Source organism: Mirounga leonina, unplaced genomic scaffold (genome assembly GCF_011800145.1).
Source record: "Mirounga leonina isolate KUSES-001 unplaced genomic scaffold, KU_Mleo_1.0 Mir_171, whole genome shotgun sequence".
NCBI lineage: Eukaryota > Metazoa > Chordata > Mammalia > Carnivora > Phocidae > Mirounga > Mirounga leonina.
The window spans coordinates 18610744-18628241 of NW_023270436.1; the positions used below are offsets into that span (position 1 = coordinate 18610744).

The 17498-nt window shown below is 51.4% G+C and overlaps 1 protein-coding gene across 1 annotated transcript in view; it reads left to right on the top strand.

The window, feature by feature from the left end:
* Positions 1–17498, top strand: part of KIAA1671 (KIAA1671 ortholog) — a 185251-nt gene that overhangs the window by 10509 nt on the left and 157244 nt on the right. Inside the window, exon 2 of the mRNA XM_035017236.1 lies at positions 14822–14958. Coding sequence (XP_034873127.1) covers positions 14885–14958 — 74 coding nt within the window. The 5' untranslated portion in view covers positions 14822–14884. The remainder of the gene's footprint in view (positions 1–14821; positions 14959–17498) is intronic.

The window sequence follows — 17498 nt, forward strand, 5'->3', positions numbered from 1 at the left end:
TGTTGGCAACTAACAGACCACCTCCTTCTTGGAGAGGCGACAGGTGCTGGTGACTGTTGGCACTTACTCCGGAAAAGAGGCCTTCAGGCCTCCCAGGATCGCCTTTGTCCACGTGCCTTAATCACGGCCCCTCTGCTTTTCCTTCTTTTGGTTCATTAAAAACGGGGATTTTGTTGGCAACGGGGTGGGGTATGCAGCAAAAAGTTTTGGAGGAATTTTTGGAATGCCCAGCATGCCGGCTGACCCAGCAGCCCAAGTGTGAGCCATCTGCCCTGGCTTCAGTCGGGGTCGGCTGGGCTTCCGCGGGGGCTCCCTGGGTCTCACCCCGTTCCTGTTCCGAGGCCTGAGTCACCCCCGAAAGGTGGTTCTTCCAGGTCTGTCTTCAGCAGGAGCCTGAAGACACTGCCCAGGCTTGGAACCATGGGGCCCTGGCTCTTGGGTCCCCAGCCACGGGAGTGGCTGCCCTTCTTCTCTGCCTCAGTGTTCACACCTGTGAAATGGGGATGCCGATGCTTGCCTCCCAGCTTGGTGAATGTGGGGTGAAAGGCGAGTCGCTGTCTGTGCTGTCCTGTTGGGTGGGTGGGTGGGTGGCGCTGCTAGGTAAGGCCCCCACCTGGTGCATGCCTCTCTCCGCAGTACTGTGGGGTTTTCATACCTTCGTAGTTACCCTTGGCGGGTCCTCCTGCCTTATTCCGCTGTCCCCTCCACGCCTGGCATGTGGTGGCTTGAGATTACTGCTTGTTAAGTGACTCTGGTTTCATTTTCCAAATTAAGAATTTTTATTCTCTCTCTGTCCTTATTATAATACACTTACATTATATACGTTTACATTATAATACAATTCGTTTTTTCATTGTGGAGCATTTAGAAATACAGATAACCCAAAAGGAAGAGATAAAACTCTTATAACCCCACTTCTAAAGATAACCAGTGGTAATATTTTGAAGTATGATTTCTAGACGTGTCAGTCACACCGTGCATTCATGCCGATGATTGAAAGATGTCAGCACCATGTCTTGGGTTTCAGAATGTCGGCTTTATTCTCAGCTGGCTTGGTTCCATTCCTGGCTCTGGGACCTCCTAGCTGTGTGACCTTAGGCAGGTCACATCCCCTCCCTGAGTCTCCGTTTCTCCTCTGTAAAGGGAGGCTACGTGAGGATTCAGTGAGTTAATGCATGTGAAGGGATTAGAGGTACCTGGCACACAGCAAATGCGTAATTTCTCCTAGCTATCATTTTATACGCATGTGTATTTTTTTCTGGTGTTGAGTGGTGAGCCCCTTCCTAGGAATGTTGTGGTGTGCAACTGGTGGATTTGGACACTAGGCTGGGGAGACCCCCAGACCACCTCCTCCGGGGAGTGCTCCACGTTGCTCCATTTGGTGTCAGAGATGGGGACTGCTCAGAATGGGGCTTGGGCCACACAAAGCGTCTGGATGCTCTTACAAGCCAGTCCTGATCTTTATCGCTCAGGGATGTTTCCTGTCCCCATGGAGGCTTGGTTGTTGTCCAAGAAGGCAGCTGGATGGTCCCAGGGGGCTGGAAGTGGCCCCTGTAAGATGAGCTCACCAGGAACCCTTCCTCCTCCTCCCTTGGCTGTGTCTGTGTTTCAGGATGGGCTCAGCCGCCCGGAACAAGAGGCAGGGTCAGCCGGCCACCTCTAAGAAGGTCTGAACACTAGGGTGTCACCTGGACATCACTGGGACCCGGAGGGCCAGAGAGAGGAAGGGGTTAATGGGGCCTGGCTTTCAGAGGCGAGTTTAGGGTTGGTGATACCCATGGAGGGACGTGATGTCGCCCCTGACTTGCTCCGGGACCGTGGGTAAGTTAGGCAACTTGATCCACCCTCAGTTTCTTTGTCCGTAAAATGGGGCTAGTAGGAGGTCTCCCCTTATAAGGTGGTTGTGCCTCAGTATGTGAAGTCTCCGGGCAGAGCCAGGCGCACGGTCAGGGCCCCCTCCCAATTATTGTCATTTAGAACATTTGTAACAAAAACGCTGACTGAGCAGGCCAGGTGCTAAGTACTCACTGTGATCATCCCGCGGAATCCTTGTAATAAACTGTGGTTGTAATTGTTAATAACGCTACCGTCTTGCCGTCTGATTCTGCATTGCTTGGGAATACCTTTTCTTTTTTTTTTTTACACGATTTTATTTGTTTTAGAGAGAGGAAGAGCATGAGTAGAGGGAGGGACAGAGGGAGAGGGGGAGAGAGAGAGAATCTCATGCAGACTCCACGCTGAGCATAGAGCCTGATGCAGGGCTTGATCCCATAACCCTGAGATTGTGACCGGAGCCGAAAACAAGAGTCGGAAGCTCAACTGACTGAGCCCCCCAGGGGCCCCTGCTTGAGAGGACGTTTAACCAGGGCTCCACACCTTTGACTGGGTGATCAAACATCCAGCACACAGTAAGTGACCAATAATAGGCAGTCATAGTGGTTCACTATTTTTCTTTTGCTGGTGCTACGCGGGGCTGTTTGTATTTTGAGGCAGACAACCCAAGCCAATGTCTGTAATTTGGAGTGCCTGCCCCTGGGGCTGATCCTGAAACCCACTACTTGTTTTTGTTGTCCGTTGCCCCCCATCAGTGGTGCACCAGGCCCCGTTCACCCACCTCAGCTGTTCTGAAGGCTGGCTGCTGAATCCTGGGGGTACCCCTGGGGTTCTCCAGATCGGATATTATACCCACAGCATGGCACATCCCAAATGTCTCCCAAACTTGGGAATGGGTAATCTGGCTCTTGTTGTGGGATGTGGTACTGAATTCGCAGCCAGGAACTGTGTTTTTTGGGGGGTGGACCACAGAGGGAGGAGTCTGGCTTGTAGGCCTTGTGTGTTGCTGGCTTGGGCTGTGACCTGGGTGTCTCCTTGACCCGGCTGTGCCCTTCACATGCTACTGTCTCCAGACAGGTTTCTTTGACAGTACTTCCAGGGGGAGCACGATTCTGGGGGATTTCAGCTTCCAGAGTGTGTCTAGTGTGAGGGGGTAGCTGGAGGGTAGGCGGCTGGACCAGGCCTGAAACCCAAGATGATGCTGGAGAGAGATGCTAAGCTTTAAGTGTAACTGTGTGGGTGGTTCTTATTACCAAAACAATATAGAATTATTGTAGAGGGTGGTTCTTATTGCAAAAACAATCCAGAGTCATTGTAGAACACAAGCAAAACACACACACACACACAACACCACACAAAAATCAGCCAAAATGTGAACTGCCTAGATATATATTACAGTACTTAACAATAACTAAAATAATATGATTAATGTTTATTGAGCACTTGCTAAATGCTTTACATGCTTTATTTTATTTTGCCCATTCAGAAAACCATACTCATGAGAGATTTGAATTTAGGACCCTGTACTCATGAATACATGGTCAGAACCACCCAAAGGATGTGGTCCCCCATTGATTCTTCCATCTACCCTCCATCTACTTTTCCATTTCTTCTTCTGTCCATCCTTATATCTACCCATCTATTTTTTTTCTATCCACCGACCCATCCACCCATCCATCTGTCCATCCATCCTTCCATCCATCCATCCATCATCTATCCTTCCATCCAACCATCTTTCTGTCCATCCATCCATCCATCCATCCATGCACCCACCCATTAATTTACCACCATCTGTCTGTCCATCAGTGTATACATCATGCATCCATATATCCAACCATCTACCCATTCACCCTTCTGCCCATTCACCCATCCATCCGTGTATCCATGTGTGCATATATCCATCCATTCCATGCAGCTATTTATTGAGTACTGGCTCTGCTCCAGGCACCTCTCTATTAAGGATACAACAGGATTCAGTGCCTTTATGGGCCAGACATTCTAGTGGGGAGAAGCAGGTACATTGTCCCATTAATAAGACAGACAGTTTTATTTATTTTTTATTTTACTTATTAATTTATTTTTTTGGGGGGGGGAAGCGGGGGGCAGGGCAGAAGGGGAGAGGGAGAGAGCGAATTGTAAACAGGCTCCATGCCCAGCACGAGCCCACTGGAGGGCTCATCCCATGACCCTGAGATATGACCTGAGCCAAAATCAAGAGTCAGATGCTTAACTGACTGAGCCACCCAGGTGCCCCAAGACAATTTTAGATAGTGGTTAAGAACAGTGGTGAAAATAAAAGGTGATATGAGAGTCAGGTGTCTGTTTTTTTGTTGTTGTTGTTAGAGTGAGTGCGTGTGTGCCAGTGGTCGGGGGTGGGGGAGGCAGAGGGGGAGAGAGAGAGAATCTCAAGCAGACTCCACACCCAGTGAGAAGTCCAGTGCAGGGCTCAATCTCATGACCCTGAGCCCATGGACCATGACCTGAGCCGAAAGCAAGAGTCTGAGGCTTAACTGACTGAGCCACCCAGGCGCCCCCAGGTTAACTGTTGTAGATGGGAATAAGGGAATGGCTCTTTGAGGAAATTAACTTTGAGCTGAGACCTGAAGGTGACAAAGAGGCTATCTGAAGAGCCTGGGGGGCAGTGTTCTGGGCAGAAGGACTGACAAGTGCAAAGGCCCTGAGGCAGGAGCAAGTTGGAAATGCTAGAAGAACCAAAGGAACAGAGGAAGCAAGGTGGGAGGTACAGTGCAGGGCGCCATGGGGTTTATGGTGAGTGTGGAGGCCCTTCATGATAGGATGTGGGTTTGGGTTTTAAAGAGATTCTTCTGGCTGCTGAGCAGAGAATGGACTTGGGATTGAGGCTGGGTGGAAACCTGGAGGACTGTGAGGAGGCGGTCATCCTCAGGTGAGAGAGGATGGGGGCAGAGGTGGAGGACAGCCCTCCCAAGCCCTTCCCCCCCACTCCTGCCCCTCTTAGTACATAGCCCAACCTGCAGTCTGAGGATTATGTATTTATTTCTCTAATGTCTGTCTTCCCTAGGGGACGATAACCCTCAGGGGGGCAGGGACTTTGTCTCGTTCAGTGTCCTGTCCCCAGTACGGTGCCTGGCATACAGTAGGTGCGCTCAATAAATATTTGTCTGATGAATGACTGGTGTGTCCCAGAGAAAATCTGGGTGAAAATAACAATGAGGAGAGTGAGTAATAGTGATAACCAGGTAATAATAGCAGCAAGGCTGCGTGGAATGCGCTGTGCTAGGCTCCTGCCTTTCCCTCTGCCCTCTGCCTGTGTACCTGTACCTCCCTCGCTGGGCTGGAGAGTTTGGGCGGCTCTCGGAGGCCCTGTCCCCTGGCAGGCCATCAGCAAGTCCCTGGCTGGCTCGGGTTGGGCTCACTTTCAGGAAAGGACTTATCAGCTTGGGTGGGGCAGGCTTGGGTGAGGCCTCTTGACTGGGTAGGAGGGACTTGGGACAGTTGAAGACGGAGGTTCAGAGGGTGAGCCCCAGTTTTCCCAGCCTGTGACCTCAGGCAGGTCCCATCACCTCCGTGAGCCTCCGTTTTTTTTTTTTTCCAAAGCCAGGGGGTGACAGGTAACGATGCTGCCGTCTATCTATCCCCCAGGATACACCAGACACTGATAACTTACTTAGTTCTCATGGTAGCTCCCGGAGGTGGGAACTCTTCTTGTTCCTGTTTTCCAGATGAGGACACTGAGGTCAAGAGGGGCAAAGTCATTACCCCCGATGGCCACTCAGGAGGTAGGATTTGAATCCACCTACAGCTTATCAATTCAGTGTTTCCCAAGTTCTAGTCATTCTTGTATCACCTTGAGCATTGTTCATATTTCTGTACCACTTGGACTGTTCCTCAGTTAACCTTCTTCTTGAACTTGACTCACCTTCTTAAACAGCAGTTTTATTGAGATATAATTCATGTACTCTACAATTCATCCATTTAAAGTGCCTGGTTAGCCCAGTCGGTGAAGCATGTGACTCTGGATCTCAGGCTTATAAGTTCGAACCCCACATTGGGTATAGAGATGACTTAAAAATAAAATCTTAAAAAAAAAAGTGCACAAATTCAAATTACAATTAAAAATAGAAATATGGTACAAACTTCCACTTATAAAATATATAAGTCATGGAGGTGAAAAGTACAGCCTGGAGAGTATAGTTAATAAGACTGTAATAATGTCATTTTGTAACAGATGGTGACTACCCTTATCATGATGAGCACTGAGGAATGTAGGGAATTGTTGAATCATTATGTTGTACACCTGAAACTAACAATACTGTGTGTCAATTATATGTCAATAAAAAAAAAATACCGTATGATCCAGCAATTCCACTTCTGGGTATTTATCTGAAGGAAACAAAACACTGACTCAAAAAGATACAGGCACCCCGTGTTCATTGCAACATTATTTATAATAGGTAAGATATGGAAGCAACTTATGGGTCCTTGGATAGATGAGTGGATAGAGAAGATGTGGTCTATAGACAAAGGAATATTATTCAGCCATAGAAAGAACACCATTTGTGGCATGGGTGGACCTGGAGGGCATTATGCTCAATGAAATAAGAGAAAGATAAATACCATATGATTTCACTTATATGTGGAATCTAAAAAAATCCCCCCCAAACAAACAAAAAAACCCAAACAAACCAAGCTCATAGATACAGAGAACAGATGGGTGGTTGCCAGAGGTGGGGGCTGGGAGGGTAGGTAAAGTGGGTGAAGAGGGTCAAAAAGTTCAAACTTCCAGCTGTAAAATCAATATGGGAATGCAATATACAGCATGGTGACTATAATTTATGACACCGTCTGGCATATTTGAAAGTTGCTAAGAGAATAGATCCTAAAAGTTCTCATCACAAGAAGAAAAAAAATTTTGTAACTATGGTGATGGATGTTAGCTAGAGCTATTGTGGTGATCATTTCACAATATATACAAATACCGAATCATTGGGGTGCTGGGGTGGCTCAGTCGGATGAGTGCCTGACTATTAGTTTGGCTCAGGTCGTGATCTCAGGGTCATGGGATCGAGCCCCCCGTCAAGCTCTGCACTCAGCTCGGAGTCGGCTTGAGATTCTCCCTCTCCCTTTGCCCCTCCTGCTTGTGTTCTCTCCCTCTCTCTCTAAAATAAATTAATAAATTAACAAACAAATATTGAATCATTATGTTGAGTCCCTGAGGTAATTATAATGTTTCATGTCAATTAGACTTCAGTAAAAAAAATAAAAGTACATAAAAAGAAAAAAATATTTTTAAAGATTTTATTTACCCATTTTAGAGAGAGAGTGAGAGATTGCACATGAGCAGGGAGGGGCCGAGAGGAGGGAGAGGGAGAGAGAATCTGAAGCAGACTCTGCTCTGAGCGCAGAGCCCAACGTGGGGCTCGATCCCACGACCCTGAGATCATGACCTGAGCTGAAACCAAGAGTCAGATGCTTAAACTAACTGATCCACCCAGGGGCCCCAAAAGAAAAAAAATTTAAAAAGTGTACAATTCAGTGGTTTTGATATTTACAGAGTTCTGCAACCTTCACCATGGTCAATTTCAGAACATTGTTACGACCGGGTAAAGAAATCCCGTACCTGTTAGCGATCATTGCCTGCTTCCCTCCAAGGACCCCAGCCATGGGTATACCACCACTAATCTTTCTGTCTCTAATGATTGGCCTGTTTTGGATATTTCATGCAAGTGGAGTCATACAACATGTGGCCTTCTGTGACCGACTTCTTGCACTTGGCATAACGTTTTTAGGGCTCGCCTGGATCATAATGCGTATCAGGACTCCATTCCTTTTTGTGGCTGAATAATATTCCATTGTATGGATGTACCACATGTTGACTCGTTTTTTGTTTGTTTTTTTTTAAACTTAAACATTTTAAAGATGTCCGATGGGCTAGTTATATTTGATGTAATACACATGGAAGTATATTAGTAGCCTATCACACACACGCTCTGGTGTATTTGGGACCTTGCCTTAGGAACTAAGGTGAGCTGCGTGCTTGTTATATTTGGGATTTGGGAGCAGGTATGACAAGAAGTTTTACGCTCGTCGCACAGATGAGGAAAGCACATCCTGTTGGGCTCAGTTTTGCCAACATTTATTGTGCCTGGGCTGTACGCTGTGCCCGTCTGTGTATTGGATTGAAACACCAAAGTGCTGGTTTTGCAGGTTGGTCCACGAGGGTGGAATATCGTAATTTCGTATGGTATAACCTCAGGATGACCCCACCAGGTGGGCAGTAGCGATCCCTTTTCCCAGATGAGAAAAACTGAGGGTTAGGGAGGGAGGTGACTCAGCACTGGGACTCCACGTCCCTGCTCGTTTCCCTTGGCCTCCCTGGCCTCGCTTGGCACTCGGCAGCAACACCGCTGACTCACGGGGGGACGGGCGCTTTGGCTTATTGATTCAGCAGCGGGGCTGGGTTTCCCTGCATGGTCCACACTTGCCTCGCTGCAGCGTGGCGTCTGTGTGCCCCGCGGCACGCACTGGCCAGGCAGCTGGCCAGGGAGCCGGCAAGTTTACCGATCTGTGGTCTTCGGGGCCTCTGACAGCCCGGCCCTCCCTCTCCCCGTCCTGCAGCCCAGGGGTGTGGGGGGGAATGCTGAGCCGGCGTGTCCCCCTGGGGAGGATCGCTCCGCATTTGGCAGTGCCTGTTTGTGGAGCAAACCTGCAGAGTCCCCAGGGCAGGCATTGGATCTGGGCCCCAACAAGGCTGTCTGGATTTTCGTGCCTTCTCCTTTGGAAGTTTTCCCTTGTAGGGGAAGGAAGGCTTGAGGAGGAGGATGAGTGTTTCGCTCCAGGTCACACAGCCAGCTAGGAGCTGAGCAGAGCAGAGACAAGACGTCAGGATTCCTGCTTCCTAATTCATACTCTTTCCATGGGACAGCCTCCGGTGCCCCCTCGCCTTTCCATGCCCCATCCTTGTTGGAGGGAGCTGTCTGTGCCGCCCCCTCTAGCAGGTGTTAGCAGGCTCAGGGGATGCTAAAGCTCCCAAGCCGTCTAGGTGCAGCCTGAACACCCATTGGCCACCTGCAAGCCTCGGACACTGCCTTGGGTGACTCAGAGAGCTCACCAGGCAGGTTGAAAGAGACATGAAGATGCTCTCAACACCCAGCACCCCGGTGGATAGGGGGATGGGTTTGGGCCCCTTCCCCATCTATTCCCCCCATGCCAGGGTCCACCCCCAGCCCGGTCCATGGCCACCTGCATCTGGCTGGGCCTGGGTCTGCTGGGCTTTGCAGGAGAAATGCCACCCACTGCCTTCCTTGCCCTGGGTGGACAAAGCCTTGTGAGGACCCTGCCAGTCAGAGGTGAGGGAGGCAGAAATGGGACCAGACCCTCTGGAATCACAGCCCAATGAGGATGACCACGGCTCCGCAGAGAGACAGACCCGAGTTCCAATCTTGCCTCTGGACAAGTCACGTGCGATGGCGGTGCCTCCCTCAAAGGGCCGTTTAAGGATTGGGCCTGTAGTAGGAGCTCAACCCATGGCAATGGCATTGGGGAGGAGGAAGGAGCAGAGCGGGTGGGCTCTTGTATCAGGCAGGCCTGGGTTCAAGGACTTGTCTTCAGCGCTTGCTGTTTGTGTGACGCTGGGCAAGTCCAATCCTCGCCCTCAGTTTCCGTGTTTGTACAATGGGAATGATTGTAGAATCGCCTCTTAGCGGGCTGTCATCCGGATAGACGGACATGCTGTCTGTGACGTTCTTACCATCCTGGTGCTGGGCGTGTCTTTGGCAGGTGTTACTATGATTACTATTAGTGTAACAATAATAATGATTCCACAGTATGCGCGTCAGACGTATCTGTGCATTTATTGGATGACCTTGCAGTATCGGGATTGTGTTTCTTTGACAAAGGGGAAACCAACAGAGCTCCTCCTCTGGGGATTTGGAATAAAATGTTTGGCCCGAGGCCAGGGACTCTGTGTCCTGCCTCTCTGGGCCCTTGATAAACGAAGCCTGTGGCCTGAGTGAGGCTAGCTGGTGGATGGTAGATGGTTCCACCCCCAACTTTCTCCTGGGGAGCAGTTCCCAAGTCTGGCCTATTGGAGCCTGTGGGTCAGGACAGGAAGGCCTGAATGTTTCAGAGGTGCTTTAACCCTGTGGCCACCTGGGGGCATCCGCCATCCCTCACCCCACCCCTGGGGTTCCGGGCAGGGGGGCCCAGGGTTCGGATGTGCTGACTGTTGGGACCAAGGGCTTGGCTTCTCGCTCTCAGACTCACAGGAGGCTGGGGATGGAGGAGCAGAGGTCGCTGAAGCCCCGAGAGGGCAGGGTGCTGGCCTGCGTCACCAGAGAACCGAGGGCAGAGGGCTCTGGGCAGGGACATCTTATTTTGCACCTCATCAACCTCTGTCCTCACTGAGTTTGACCTTGGCACCTCCCACATGGGGCGCAGAGTCTGGTTCTTACTCATAAGTGCACCTGTTACTACACAAACCACAAGGCCAAAGATTCATCGCCCCGGACCCACATATGCTTCACGTGGGTGTCCTCCAGAACCTCAGAGCTCCAGCAGGGTATGGAGGGGGGACGGTAGTATTCACGACCACTGCGGAAATACAGCTGTCAACGTGTGTGGGACACATGCTGTGAACCTCATCCTCCCGACGGCCCCGTGTTTTTATACCCATTTTACAGATGAGGAAACTGAGGCACAGAGAGACCTCTTACCTCACTTAAGGCCACCTAGCTAGCACGTGGTTGAACTGCAATATGAACCCAGGTAGCTGGGTGTCTTCGAGACCTTGCTTTCAGTTCTTTTGGGTATATACCCAGACGTGGCATTGCTGGACCCCATGGTAATTCTGTTCTTAATTCTCCGGGGGGAACCGCCATGCTGTTGTCCACACAGCAGCCACGCCATTTTATGTTCCCGCCATTTTATGCACACGGACTCCAGCGTCTCCACGTCCCCACCAACGTTTGTCCTTTTCTGTGGTTTTGATGCCAGCCATCCTAATAGATGTGGCTGGCACCTGGTTTTTGTGGGAGATTCTTAGGATCTGTATTTGTTGGGCCTTGGTTCCTGTTAGAACGTCTGTTGCATCATGATGTGCTTTCTGGAAATATTTTGACCTCCTTTACCCGATGGTGAACTTTAACAGGATGTACCCAGTGCCCCACAAAGGGCTGGCCTGGAAATAATAAAGAACCTGTTTTTCATGGACTCAGGGCATGCCCTGGCATGTGTCGTTTTGGGGAGAAATGCATTAGGCCTGGGTCTTAATTCTTGCAGGATGCTCTCCAGACACCATGGACCCAGCTCCTGGCTCACTGGGGAAGAAGCAGCAACTAAGTACCCGGAGCTTGGCTACTCCGAAGAAACCCCCCAGGAAGCTTTAAAAAATCCAGGTGCTGCTGGGTCCACCCTCTGGAGGCTCACACTCAGTAAGTCTGGGATGAAGCCTGAGCATTTGTAATAAAAAAGAAATCCCAGGGCGCCTGGGTGGCTCAGTGGTTAAGCGTCTGCCTTCGGCTCAAGTCATGATCTCAGGGTCCTGGGATTCAGTCCTGCTTTGGGCTCCCTGCTCAGTGGGGAGCCTGCTTCTCTCTTTCCCTCTGCTCCCCCCATGCTTCCCTCTCTCTCTCTCTCGTTCTCTTTATCTCAAATACATAAATAAACTCATTCAAAAAAAAAAAAAAAAAGAAAGAAAGAAATCCCCCCATGGTGCCCCACCCAGGTGATTCTTATGGGTTCTTGGCCCTGTAACATATTATTTGACCCTGGCTACAGCTAAGGGATTTATCCCAGAACTACCCAAGGGACGTGTGTGTGTGTGTGTGTGTCTGCATCTTGGCTTGAGCGAGTGAATGCATGGGTGGGTGGCTGAATGAGTGCGTACAGAGGCCCTCAAAGCTCTGTCATTCACACACCATCCCGATTTTGCCATGTCTGTGTGCCTCCAACGTTATTATTCGCCTAATATTTTAATAGTACAAAATATTATAAATCGAGAAAACCAGCATCTCTGGCCATCAGTAGTTTGTTTTAAGAATACAAACAAAGGAGGGGCACCTGGGTGGCTCAATCAGTTAAACCTCCAGCTCTTGGTTTCCGCTCAGGTCGTGACCTTGGGGTCAAGAGACCGAGCCCTGCATCCGGCTCTGCGCCAGTGCAGAGTCTGCTTGAGATTCTCTCTTCCTTTCCCTCTGCCCTTCCTGCTCGCTCTCACTCTCGCTGTCTCTAAAATAAATAAATCTTAAACAAAAAGAATACAAGCAAAGGAGACCAAACGTGTCATGGTTCCAGGTACATAAATGCTGCCATCCCGATGGGCTTGGAGCGGGGGGCCTTGCACTGAAAAGTATTGCACCAGCATTAAGTACAGCCGAGACCCACTAGAGACTTTCTCCCGGCCGGACCTACTTGTCCTCCATGAGTCAGTGCTATGTCACGTCCAGCCCTGGGACCGTGTGCCTGTCAAGCTTCATAAATGCAGAGTCGGGCAGTGAGGGTGTGAGGCAGGAGCCTGGGGGTGGGAGGCAGCGAGTGGGGGTCCCAGTGGGCCAGGCCCGCTCTCTTGCCTGGTCATCGCCGGCACTGACCTGTGGCTGTTGGGGCAGCCTGAGTCCGGGGCATCCCTTGCCCCACGGTGGCCCCAGAACCTCAGAGGTTCAAAGCGTTTATCTACAGGTTCACTGAGCTGAGACAGGGCCCTGCCGAGGAGGTGAGGCTCTTGGTCCGGCGCGGGGCCCAGAGGGCGCGGGCCTGGCTGCTGGGAGTCAGGAGGGAGAGAGAGCGTCTCCTGCAGGGCCCAAGTCCCCGTGGGGTGGGCATCAGCGTCCTGGTTCCTGGGATCCCCGGCATGGAGGCCTGTGGTCTGGGTGCTGGTCCCTGCCTCTTCTTGACATGTGACCTTGAGTGAGTCCCTTGATCTCTGAGCTTCCCTTGGTGCGTCTGTCAAATGAATTCATTTGGGAAGTACCACTGGTTGGTTGCTGTGGTCCAGGAGCCAAGCTGTTTGCTGCAGGCAGCATCCCTTCTCTCTAGGAGTTTATGGGCTGGTGGGGGGAGGGGGCAGAACCTTACAGGGGTGGGGGGAGAGGAGCAGGATGCTTTCAAGAAAGTCTGGTGGAGGTAGTTTCTCAGAGGGCTTGGCTCCGGCTTTTCTGGGTGGCTTAGAACAGAGACATTTATTCTCTCACACTCTGAAGGCTCAGAGTCCAAAATCAAGGTGTTGGCAGGGCTGCACTCCCTCCAGGGCTCTAGGGGAAGACCTTTCTTTCTTGCAGCTTCTGGTGGCTTCTAGCAATTCTCGGTGCGTCTTGGCTCCTATCTGTATATCTGTCTCTTCTTTTCTTCAAAGGACACCAGTCATTGGATTAGGGTTCCCCCCAATCCAGTGTGACCTCAGTAAAGAGCTGATTAGATATGCAAAGGCCAAGTAAGGTCATCTTCTAAGATTCCAGGTGCACATGAATTTGGGGGAGGATACTCACTATTCAACCCACCACACTGAGGAAGGGCCGTTAAGACTGAGACCTAAAGGATGTGTGTTTGGCGGGGGTGAGGGGGAGGGGAGAGAGTGTCCTTCCAGGCTGAGGGAACAGCATGTGCGAAGGCTTTCCCGTGCAAGTACGGCAGAGGCCATTGTGACGGGAGCAGAGTGGCAAAGGGAGTGTTGGGGGCTGAGGGCAGAGAGACTGGGGGGCCAGGCACAGAGCCATGGAAAGGGGATGGATTTAATTCTGAGCCCCTCTGAAGATCCAGGCAAGGGGGCACGATGTGATTGGATTCTCTTTGGGAAAAGTTCATCTGACTTCAGCCTGGGAAGGTGCATGGCAGTGACTGACGGTGTGCGTGCTCTAAAGCTTACCCCTGAGCACATTTACCTCCTGGCAGGTAGCTAGGGCAGGACTAATACTCCGGAGGAAACGGAGACTCAGAGAGGGCAAGCAGATTTTCCAGGGTCACACAGCTAGGATGAAGAGCACTCGGGGTCCTTGCCAGCGCTTTCTGTCTTGTGAATGCTCACCACATGTGGATGCGACGGTCCCTGGTCCTTGAAAGACAGCTGGGATTCTGGGGCAGGGACCATGCCCTGGAACAGGGAACACTGCTTTTATACACACACTCCTGCCTGGGCTGAATTATTTGCCCAGCCAAGAGAAGGTTTAGCTGCGGGCTGGTAATAAAGTAGCCTTAGCAACTTAGTGAGTATGGAATTAATTCCCTTGTATCTCTGAGTTGCTATGATCCTCCTCACTCAGAATGGAGCTCCGCAGGAGAAAAAGCAGGCGAAGAACAGTAAACACTGATGTGTCCACTGGAGAGCATTTGGGAGGGTTGTGATAAAATCTCGGGCCAAGGCCCAAAGGGCATGGCAGGATAATTGTGACCGTTCCAGAACCTTTGGGCTGATGTTTCTCTGACTTTGGGGATGTGTATTGGCATGGAAAAGAACTTTCTTTTTCACGGGAAATAAAAATACATATCTGTTTCAGATGTAACATTCCACAGAGTGAATATATCAATGTCCCCCCACTGGGACGTGACACATAAATCAGGCACTGTCTCCCAGGTACTGAGGATGCTAATAAGGATGCTTATTTGCTGGATCAGAAATCCCCTGTGCAGGGCAAGGCCCTTATTTCCTGCTTAGTCTCTTGTTTTTGTTTTTTTTTTTAACTCCCCCTTTGTCTCAGTGCTGAGAGCCAGGAGGAGGGAGGAATTACTCTGGAATACCCTCTTTCCGTTGAGGATTTTTCTCCAACTGTGTTTTGAGAGAGCGGTGGGGTGCTCCTTCAGGAGAAAGCTGACCCAGTAATTGCTGATGACCTCCCCCACCCCTGGCTGCTGAGATGGACCCCTTCCCCAGCAAGGTGGAGAGATGCTCTGTGTGTTTGCGTGTTTGGGGGTGGGGGTTGTGGAGCAGAGAAGTTAAATTTGGTTCCGGATCTGAGGGCTGGTTTCCTTCCTCTCCTGGTGAAAAGGCTCTGTGGAATGAATCACGTCCTCTCTTTAGAGTTCTAGGCCCACAGAATGTCAAGGCCAGGCTGGTGCTGTTGGAGGGACGCCCGCCCAGGGGATGTCAGAATCTGGTTTGCAACTCCATGGAGGGACTTTGGGCCACAGGGATGATGCCTGTGACTTCCCATTGAGGTACATATATTCATTTCATTCATTCATTCATTTATTCATTCATCCATCCACCCATTGCCATCCTAGGTGATGTGCAACTCCCTCTTGGGGGTGGGGCCTTATGTTAATCATCCACTCCTTCTTTGTGCATCTGCTTGGGCCTAGCCCTTTTCAGGCCCCAGGGACTCATCCATGGGAATGACAGACAAGGCCCCACACCCTAGGGTAGGGGTCGACCAGCTTCTCCTGTGAAGGACCAGATAGTAAATATTTTTGGGTTTTTGGACCAGAAGAGCCCCATCACAACTGACTGCCATTTACTGCCTGAGTAGCCAGGCACAATATGTAACTGAGTGCTTGCTCCACTCCCATTTTCTTTATGGACACTGAAATTTGATTTTCATAGAATTTTTATGTGTCACGAAGTAGTCTCCTTTCAATTTTTTTTCCCCCAATGATTTAAAAATCATTCTGATTTTTTTTTTTTAAAGAATTTTTTTTTTTATTCATGAGAGACAGAGCGAGAGAGAAAGGCAGAGGGAGAAGCAGGCTCCCAAGGAGCAGGGAGCCCGATGCGGGACTCGATCCCAGGACCCTGAGATCATGACCCGAGCTGAAGGCAGACGCTTAACCATCTGAGCCACCCAGGCGCCCAAAATCATTCCGATTTTTAAGCAGAGAACTGAAGGTGGAGGAGGCAGGCCCTTGCTGCAGGCTGTGGGAACAGCAAGGGCAAAGGTCCTGGGGTAGGCAGTTTCCAGGGGGGAAGGCGGGTGGTGGTGGCGTGTACAACGAACAGGAAAGTGTGTGTGGCTGAAGTCTAATGAGCGAAGGGGAGAGCGGTGAGGCCGTTTTAGATTTTTATGAAGACTTCCCCTCTCTGAGCTCACTTGCCCTGATTGAAAGTAAACGAGGGTGGTGATAGCACCTTCCTTTAGTAACGGGAGGACGAGGTGTCTTGCTGAAAGCAGCGCCCGACACGTGGGGTTGCTCGTGGTGGCGGCAGCGGGGCTGTGGGTGATCACTCTGACGTCCTTCTCTCGTGCCATGGGCCTCTCCTCACGTTTTGTCTTCCGCGTGGAATACATCATCTGCTTGGCCTTGGGCTTCCCCAGAGCAGACCCAGGCACAGTGATTCCATTGCTGATTCCATTGCCTATGCTGTGTGTGGGCGGTGGGCCCAGGAAAGGCTGCCCAGGGCTTGGGAAGCCGGACAGGGTGGGGAAAGAGGCCGCTGCTGGGTGTGTTCATCAGCAGGTCACCTCTGTGGGCAACAGGGCCTCAGCGCCACGGGGGACCTCCGGGGACCGTGTCGAATGGGCACCTCAGTCATCACCCTGAGGGTGCGGGGGAGCTGGGGTATGTATACTCCGCTTCTGGGGGGTTAGCTCCTGGCCGCGTCTGGCCTGTCTGGCACCCCAGCCCCCAGGGTAGAGGGAAGCCCTCGGGCAGAGCCTTTAGGGCTTTTGGAAGTGGTTGGAGCTACAGGGTTGGGGATGGCAGACCCCTGCAGTGGGATTTTGGGTCTCCTTCAAGACCTAGCTCAGGTGTCTCCCCTGCAGACACTTCCCTCCAGCAGCTTCTGGTCCTACCTCCTCTGGTCTCCCGGAGCCCCCAGGCAGACGCCCCCCCCCTCCCCGGGGGTCTAGTGCTCAGGGCCTGCCACTGGCCTTCCTCCTTGGTCTGTGTTGGGCCTGTGTCTTGTTCACTTTTGTATCCACGGGGCTTGGTTGTTACCTAACGTTGATGAGTTAAGGGTGACGAGCGGGACCCCTGCCCTCAAGTGCGCAGGGTCCTGGCGGGAGGCCTGTGAGTGACAGGTGGCCACAGTTCCGGGAAGGAGCCTGGGGAGCCTGTGTATGGGGTGGCTGTGCCTTTGAGCCCCCGCAGCTCCCAGACTCGTGCTTCTCACCCCTGCATGAACCCTGACATCTCTCTTGGGAGTTCTTAAAATCTACCCGCGTCTGGGCTCCACCTGCAGAAATCCTCATTTAGCCCAGCACCACATCTGGCTATAAATATTGATCCAGTCCTTCTGGCTTGGCATGTTGTGAAGGCCTCTGGGTTGTTGTAACAAACCGCCATGAATCGTGGCTCAAAACAACAGAAGTTGATTCTGCCATAGTTCTGGAGGTCAGGAGTTCGCAGTCAGTTTCACTGAGTAGAAATCGGCCACCTCCAGAGGCTCTGGGGGAGCGTCCATTTCCTTGCCCGTTCCAGCTTCTAGAAGCTGCCCCCTTTCCCCCCCACCCCCTGGCCTTCCTCCATCTGCAGAGCCAACAGCTCAGCACCTTCCAGTGTCTCTGTGGAGGCTGTCATTTGGCCTTTCCTGTAGGTAGGTCTCCTCTTACAGGGACACGCATGATTGCATTTAGGGCCCACCCAGATCATCCAGAGTCTTCCTCGCCTCTCTAGATCTTTAACACAAGTCCATCCGCAGAGGTGCCTTTCCGCGCACGGTGGAGGGATCCTGCTTCCGGGGATGGGCACGGGGCCCCCGGCCTGTGCAGGCATTCCCCAGCAGCCGAGCTTCCAGACTCCCGCAGGGCTGGGCTCCTTCT